Here is an 8,509-nt window from a genome sequence, read left to right on the forward strand (position 1 = left end):
TCCTTCTCCTTCTTCTCTTCCTCTCATGCTTTCACCTCCTCCCAAATCACCATTTAACTGAACTTCAATTTCTATCTTAACATCTTTCAAGCAGTTATTTTGTCCTGGGCCCCATTGAGGAGTATGACTTACATGACTTTTGTGCTGAAACTCTTTTATGAAATTGTCTTTCTCAGTTTACTGATTTTACTTCCACATGGGACTGATGGAAATAAAATTGTAACACTGTAAAAATGTATTTTTCCCAGAATTCGTATAACTTTTATTCAGTCTTAGTACATGGTGTAACTGTGATAAACCTTCCTCATCTTAAAGTCCTGACTGCACTTTTATCAAGAAAAGCTAGAGATGAGTTGTTGAATTTCCCAAAATTTTTAAAATGGAAAATTAAAGTTTTTTAAAGAGTTATCAGGAGTTATTTAAAATCTTATTATGCTCATTTTTTATTCCTATGAATATTCTCTTTCCAGTATTATGTCAAACCTAGACAATAATGTCCTAAATTGAAGTTAATATTCTTCTAGCTGTGGTCTAATATGCCTAAAATAAAAATAAATTTTAAATTTATCATAATATACACATTTTAAAATGCACACATTTTAAGACTCTTTTAACTAGCTAAAAATACTTTAACTTGAAAAGAACTGATGTATGTTGAAGAAATTTTAAGAGAGACATTGAACATACAGAATTCTGCTTAGAATATTATTGTACTGCAGACAACCGATGCAATGACTACTGCGGAAAACATTCCAAATGGGTCATGTGTGACAGTGCTTTTGTTATGTCCCTGTTTGCTGGGGTTATTACTCATGTGACATTTTGACAGACTCCCATATGTCAAGATTACCATTTGATGGCATAATTGATTACACAATATCAGCCTCACACTGCAGAGTTTCAGCAGTCATAATATGAATTGTTGCAGGCCTGAATCTGTTTAAACGTTAGACATTCCGTGGAATTTCTTTGTATACCTTTTGTTGCTTTAAGAAGAACAGAAAAAAAGGGCTTCATAAAGAATTCTGTGATTATAGTAGAACAACAGAGGTTATGACCTGCATGCAGTCCGAATTCATGCCCCCCCAATGAAATATTTAATTAGATTGTTGTCAACTAACAAATTCCATCTCATTCGGAGCATTTCACCTCCTCGTTCTATGCCATCTGTCTCACAGGGAGCAATTAATCCTCCGCTCCAAAATGCAGCATTAAAATTCCACGAGCACTGGAGCAGAATATCAACATGTCTGGCATTGCCATTTTTATCTCCCTAAATTTCCTTGTTAATTTTGAATACGGCAGGAATAGCATTTTAATCTAGTCTGTTTATTGAGAAGATTGAATAAAATATGTAATTAGCAGCTCAAATTATGTAACACTACACAGAATGTAGTTTAATAATGCTGTGTGATTTGGCAACTTAGACATACATGGGCTAGAGTTTTGTATTAGTCTAGTTGTGCGTAAAGGCCCAAATCATGTGACAAATCCAACTTTCCCAAGGCTTTGACTTTTTAATTCCTGTTCTCTTTTGCAGAACCACATCACCGCCTTCGCGGAGGTCACATGATATTGAAGCAGATGAGTTTTCCCTGCATTGGACATCATCTCTTTTTACCATCCATTCATAACACCCAAAGTTTGTTTGATTTTAAAAGGAGTTTATAAGGTTGTCTAATAATTTTTATAGTTATAAAATTAATGTCAGTGTATCTGTTTTCCCCCACTAGACTGTGAGCTCCTCGAGGGCAGGACTGTGTCTTTCTTTTCTGTATCCCCAGCACCTACAACAAAACCTAGCACAAAGTAGGTGTTCAATAAAATGAGAAGATCACATGAACAAACTGACTCCTAAACAAAATGTTCACCCTAGTTTTTCAAAAATTTCTGAGATTATGTATAAACAAAACCTGGACATGAGTCATATTTGTATTAGAAAACCAATATTTGGGGCTAAACTTCTTAATTTTTCATATTATCTGTTCAGCAGCATATCATATTTAATTTGAAGTGGACTTTGGAAGTCATGGGGGTTTATATTTTGTTATTCAGCATGACATTATTCCCATTCTAACAGATTTCAGTATGTGAAATTGCTGTCCTATACTACTAAAATAATGTTTGCACATTATATTATGCTATATGTCACCTAAATTACCATTCATACTCTACATTCTAAGACTGGTGCTTCTGCTTTTGAAGGGGAAAATGCCAATTTTTACTGTAATAAGTAATGTATCATAATTAAAAATTATTTATTTGGAGATTTTCTCCTGACAGTTGTGGTTTAATTGTTGATTTGTAGTTTTTGAATGCTGGCAGTACTTAGGATCAATTACATGAGTAAATCCAGCCAATGATGGAACAACTTTCCATTGACAATAGCGAGTGTCTCAAGTGTGCTCAGAAGGCCCCACTCCATTCTTAGACATTTTTTGTTGGATCTTACTTTGCATTACTTAAATGGGAAAGAACGACCCACAACACACAACTTAAATTAGATTACTGCTAGAAATATAATTAATATATTTGACTTTGCATTTCCGTAGTACATTATAGTATGAATTACATTTGCTTTATGGTTCCATTAATGCTCACAATAGCCCCAGGTAAATATTACAAGTGTGGCTTTTTTTCATAGATGAGAAAAATGAAGCCAAGATACAGTAAACAACAAGTCTGATCCCACACTAATAGTAAGAGGCAGAGTTAGAACCAAGTTTAAATTTAGTGTCTCCAAACATCTAGCCTTTTCCAACATGTGAATTTTGGATACCATGGCCTTAGAGAGGTCATTAAGTCCTGTGAAACTACCTATATTTCAAGAAATGCAGAAATAGCAAAATAAGATTACAAAAACTGCTATATTTTAAATGTCCACTTTTTAAGATTGCACACTTTTTAAACACACAATGACATAGTAACTTATTTATAATCTTATTTGTAAATAATTAATGGGGTCTGGATGAGAGGCCCTCTACAAAGAAGCAGCCTAAGTCAGATGTCTTTCCTTCCACCCTCACCTCCAGACCCTAATCCCCATTTAGGAGACCCAAGGGCTCTAAATTACTGTGACCAGATGGAGTTAAGGGTGGAAGTCACCATGAAAAGGAAGATGGCGAGCTCCTCAACATTTTCCTTGCCAACTTCAAAGCTGACCTAAGTAACTTTGGCTTATATAAGTAGCAGTCAATTGAAATGAATTTTTCTACTATTGAAATAAAGTGAACTTTTAATTCACTGTGTAATTTCGCTAGAAATCAGCCCATATATACCCAAACTTTGTTCATTGCTTCCAAAATGGATGCTACTGGTCCGTTTCCAATGCTAGGACTTAAAAATATTTCCTAGACTGAAATAAAGTAAATCTACATGAATGTCAATTTTAAATCTTTATAGCAATTCGATTCTGTTGGAAATTTAGAACATGAAAACATCTTTGAATGCTTTGTTCTTCTTTGAAGACTCATTTTTAAGCAATAGCAGCAATGAGGAATCTGGATATTGGCCATGGGCCTGAAGGGGACGATCATAATGCTTTAGGAAGTTGAATCATCACTAAATTCTAGAGCCTGGTCAGTTCTTTGGGGTCCCCATCAACTTTCTAAGTCCCTGAGCAGAAATATTTTATCATTGGAAACCTTAGTTAACAATTAGTATGTTGGGCCAGGGAGATAACTTGGTACAATAAGCACTTGCCTGGCAAGCACAAGGGCCTGAATCAATCCCTGGTACCCAAAAACAAAACAAAACAAAAAAACCCATATATTAGTATGTCAGTGTTGTATCTTTGTACCTTACTAAACCTAGTTTGAATACAGGAATTGTAAATTCTTCAAAAAACTCAAAAAGATTTTACTCAGATTTAAATTAGATCACAATAAGGTCACTTCTGATATTTAAACATCATGAATCCAAGAATAAATGATTCTAGCATAAAGAAAACCAGGGTGGACTGGGGAGATGGCTCAGTGGAATAAGTGCTTCCCTGGCAAGTGCAAGGGCCTGAGTTCAATCCCTGGTTCTGAAAAAAAAAAGAAAAAAGAAAACCAGGGAAACAAGGAATGATACATGTAAGGCAAAAGCCAGCCAAAAACCAAACAAATAAACAAGCAAACCTTTTATCCATGATTCTATTACTGAGAAGAATGAAAAATGCACTTAACAAAAAAAGATACATATATACCTATATATAAATAATATATAGGCATATATATATATATATATATATATATATATATATATATATATATATATATGGCAGGCAAACATCTTTCTGATAAAGACATATCCTTTTTATTCTATTTATATGGGGCCCAGGTTGGTATAAATCGGTCAACCTGAAAATTTTAGTAGTCTTTGTTTGCATGGCAGAAATTCTGCACATGTTTTATCTGATTCCTAAGATAACTTAAAAGGCTCTTTTATGTTAAAAGAGAGGTGAACCTTCTTTGACAGACTTTGCCCACTGTAATTCTAACTGGGCCTCTCTTTTCTCAGGATATAGCTAGCCGAGTATCTCAGTTACGTTTTATCATAGAGTTTCCTTTGTGAAATAGCAGTAGGGAGGGAAATAATTCTCTGCTGTGTATTGTATTTTTCAAATAAAATTTTAAAAATTAAAATAAAAATGCTTTTTTTCCTTTATGTGTTGGTCTGTATTGGGGATGGAGGAATAAAAGATGTATTTTCTTTTCTCTTATTTTTACAAGTGTGTTGTGGTTGACTGGAAAAATTGATCAGCACGGTATCTACCTCATCTGCCTCCACAACCAGTCCTTCTCGTAAGAAGGATTAATATAATCATTTACATATTTAAAAAACTACCATTTAAAAAAAAGTCACCTTAGATCTGTATCTTTAAAAATCTACCCTGTTAGGACTGTGGATACTCAGCGGCATAAGCACCTGCCTGGCCAGCGTAAGGTCCTGAGTTCGATCCCTGGGACCAAGAAAATGCGCCTACGTTTAAGAAATGCATGTAACTTGAAAGCCCTCCTAGTTCTGAGTGCTTATGCATGAGTGAATATGGGGTGTGTTTAGCCAAGAACAGTCTTGGTGTCTTCTAGCTTTCTACCTCGTAGCAGCACTCCATAAGCACACCCCACGTGTGTGGGGAATATTTCACAATTCCGAATGAGCTGTATCAAATTCACCAAGAGCAGAACTAGTTGACCTTCACACAGTCTATGACAATAAATGTTCCCCCTTTTGCTAAAAGTGGTATTACTAATCATTTTAAATTTTGTTCCTTTAATGTCAGGTTATTGTTTCATTGCTGTTTTAATTTGTACTTTCTTGATTGGAAAAATGTCTTTTCATATGTACTTATTTTTTCAAATGTATTATATAAGGGCCAGCCAGACAGCTTCATGGATTAAAGCTCCTACTTAGGCAGGCGCAGGGACCGGGTTCAATCCCCAGCTTGCTCTGCCAGCCCTGCACTCCAGGGCCAGCTGAGATGGTAATTGAAACTGGACATGGTGGTGCATGCCTGGAATGCCAGTGCTTGGGAGGCTGAGAACAGGAGGAACCCTATGAGTCTGATCTGTCTAGTGAGAACCTGTAGACCCTGTACTAAAAATACACCTAAAACAATGTGTTTTGTAGTTTTTGCCAAGGGTGGTCATGCATGCCTGTAAGCTCAGCAGTGGAGCAACTGAGCAAGAGCCTTATCCAGAATTCAAGGCAAGCCTTACTGTCTAGTGAGTCTCTGTCTCAAAAATTATACATTTTCTCTACTAAATCCTTTGATTCACGTATTTTACATATATTTCTGTTTATCTTTTCCTTATGAAAATCTTTACATTTTCTGAATATTACATTTTTGTCTTTTATGTGCAAATATTTTTTCCAGTGAGCCACTTTTAAAAATGCATGGAATTGTGGGAATTAATATTATCATAAAGCCTATTGCTATTATTATTATTATTATTACTTGTATGGGGTATACAGAGTCTCACTGCACAGATTGGACTCATAGTGATCCTCCTGTTTTCAGCCTCCCAAGGGCTGGGATTACAGGCGCCTGCCACCATGCCCAGTCTGTCGCCATCTCAGCGCACCCTGGGCCCGGGGCCGGCATAGCACGGCGCAGGCAATGGGATCAAACTCCCTGCCACTGCACTCTGCCCAAGCGGGCACTTTAATCCGTGGAGCTATTGGCTGGCCCTCATAAAGTCTTTTTAAATTAATGAATTAAATCGGTTTATATTTTCTTTATAGCTCTTGTGCCTTTCTTAGGATGGCTTTCTTCATCTCCTTATTGTAAAAGCTACTTTTCATATTTTATACTTGGATGTATTCATTTTTAAGTCTATAATACATTTTAAATTTCATTTACTAAAATTTCTTCTTATATATATGAGGTAGGGATCACTGGAGAATTTATTTCGTTGGCCTTTTTAAATTAATTATATATACACTTTTGACAAACATAACAACCACATTCATCCTAGGGAATATGTACCTGTTTATAATATATATTCCTCTTTTCTCCATTCCCTTTCCTTCTCTGCAATCCTACTTCTTTATCCCTTTACAAAACTTTATTTATGTTATTTTCTTTCCATTCTTTTTTATTTTTCCTCCATTTCTTCATTCCTTCTCCCCTCCTCTGTCCCTAGTTCCCCTTCTAGTTTGACCATTTTCTTACTGTTTTCTAATATCTATTATCTATGTTGGCCCTTATTTGCTCTTTGGATTTATTACACAAAAGAAGCACTGTGATTCTTAAACATGTAGGTCAGATTTATTTTGTAGAGTTCATCCTTTCACTCCTAATTTAAATTTCTACATGTGCAATAATGAAATCTCAATTTATTCTTGGATGTATTATATTTGAATCCTCTATTATTTTTCTTTGATTTATTTAAGTGTCCCTGTGTTAATGCTACACCCTCTAAGTCAGCTTTTTGTTGTATTATCCTTGATGATCAAAAAAGCTGCCCTCTTAGTTTTGAATAAAATATTTATTTTTTTCCATATAAACTTTGGAATTAGCTTGTCAAGTATGAATAAAAATACTGTTGGCATTTGATTGGAATGAAATACCCAGGTTAGTCTTTGGCAAACTATCATTTCTACACTATTGGGGGCCTAACCATGGAGTTGAGATATTTCTCCATTAGATTAGCAATTGTTCTGTGTCTTTTCAGTAATTTTACAGTCTTGGTTATAGCTGTCTAGAAAAATATTATATTTATTTCAAAGAAACAAATTTTTGTTATATCACGAATTATATTTTCTCATATGTTTACATTTTAGGTGTTGTAAAGCTATTTATTTATTTAGTTATTTATGTATTTTAGGGAAGGATCTACAGGGTGTTCATGGTCTCACTACTAGTTCAGACTTGTAGTGATCTGCCTGTTTACAGCCTCCCAAAAGCTGGGATTGAATGTGTGCATCACCCTGTCGAGCCTAATGATTTGTTTTTTAAATTGTGATTTTGATTCTTGGCTGTTTTTCAAAGCTCCTCTTTTTGATGGTTATGTCATTGTGCTGGCAATCAAACCTAGGGTCTCACACATTATAACACATAACTGTACGTACTGATCAACATACACCATCCTTGAAACTATCTTAATGTTAGTTCATATTTACAGCACGTGAAGTTTACATTGATATTCAACAGTAGGTCCATGTGCACAATACAGGTTGTTTTTTTTTTTTTAAATCTCATTCTTCTTCTCACCTCCCTCCCTCCTTTTTCCTCTGAATCCTTTGTCCAATTTTCATTCTTATTGATATTATTAGTCTGAACTTGTGTTGGTGACACATAATATTTATATTTATTTAGGTTTTTAGGTTCCTGTTCTTTATTTTCCTTCCCTTCTCCCTTTCCTCTCAACTTCAGTCTCCTGGATCTCTTCTAACAAGCAAGAGATTGAGCCCCTTGTTTTTTTCTATTCATGTTTTCTATGCTCTTTGTAATTTGGCTTACTCAAATGAGAGAAACTATGTAGATTCAAATTTATGTGGGTGACTTATTTCATGCCACATTATGTACTTCCAGGGCTGGCCAAATAGCTCAGTGGATTAAAGCACCTACAAGCAGGCGCAGGGGCTGGGGGTTTGATCCCCGGGCCTACCATGCTGGCCCTGCCCCCGGAGTATATTGAGACAGCGATTGAGACTGGGCATGGTGGCATGTGCCTATAACCCCAGCACTTGGGAGGCTGTAAACAGGAGAATCACTAGGAGCCCGATCTAGGAGTAAGACCCTGAACACTCTGTAGGCCCTTCTCTAAAAATAAAAAGTTAAAAATAAAACATGATATGCTTCCAGATGGATCAAATTTTCTACAAATGTCGCAGATTTATCCTTCTTTATAGCAGAGTAGCATTCCATTACAAATAGATATTTTATTTATTCATTTTTTTCTTTTAATATAGAGTCCAACTACACAGTTCAAACTCATAGTGATCCTTCTATCTCAACCTCCCTCAGCACTGGAATTACAGGTCTGCCATGCTCAGTTTTTGCAGCACAGCATGCCTGTGA

At 35.5% G+C, this 8,509-nt stretch overlaps 1 protein-coding gene across 1 annotated transcript in view; it reads left to right on the forward strand.

Annotated features, from left to right (window-relative positions):
- Positions 1-2,263, forward strand: part of Plppr5 (phospholipid phosphatase related 5) — a 149,235-nt gene extending 146,972 nt beyond the window's left edge. The window contains exon 6 of the mRNA XM_004635687.1: positions 1,541-2,263. Coding sequence (XP_004635744.1) covers positions 1,541-1,573 — 33 coding nt within the window. The 3' untranslated portion in view covers positions 1,574-2,263. The remainder of the gene's footprint in view (positions 1-1,540) is intronic.
- Positions 2,264-8,509: the final 6,246 nt, after the last annotated feature.

Source organism: Octodon degus, unplaced genomic scaffold (assembly GCF_000260255.1).
Source record: "Octodon degus isolate 3935 unplaced genomic scaffold, OctDeg1.0 scaffold00074, whole genome shotgun sequence".
Taxonomy (NCBI): Eukaryota; Metazoa; Chordata; class Mammalia; order Rodentia; family Octodontidae; genus Octodon; species Octodon degus.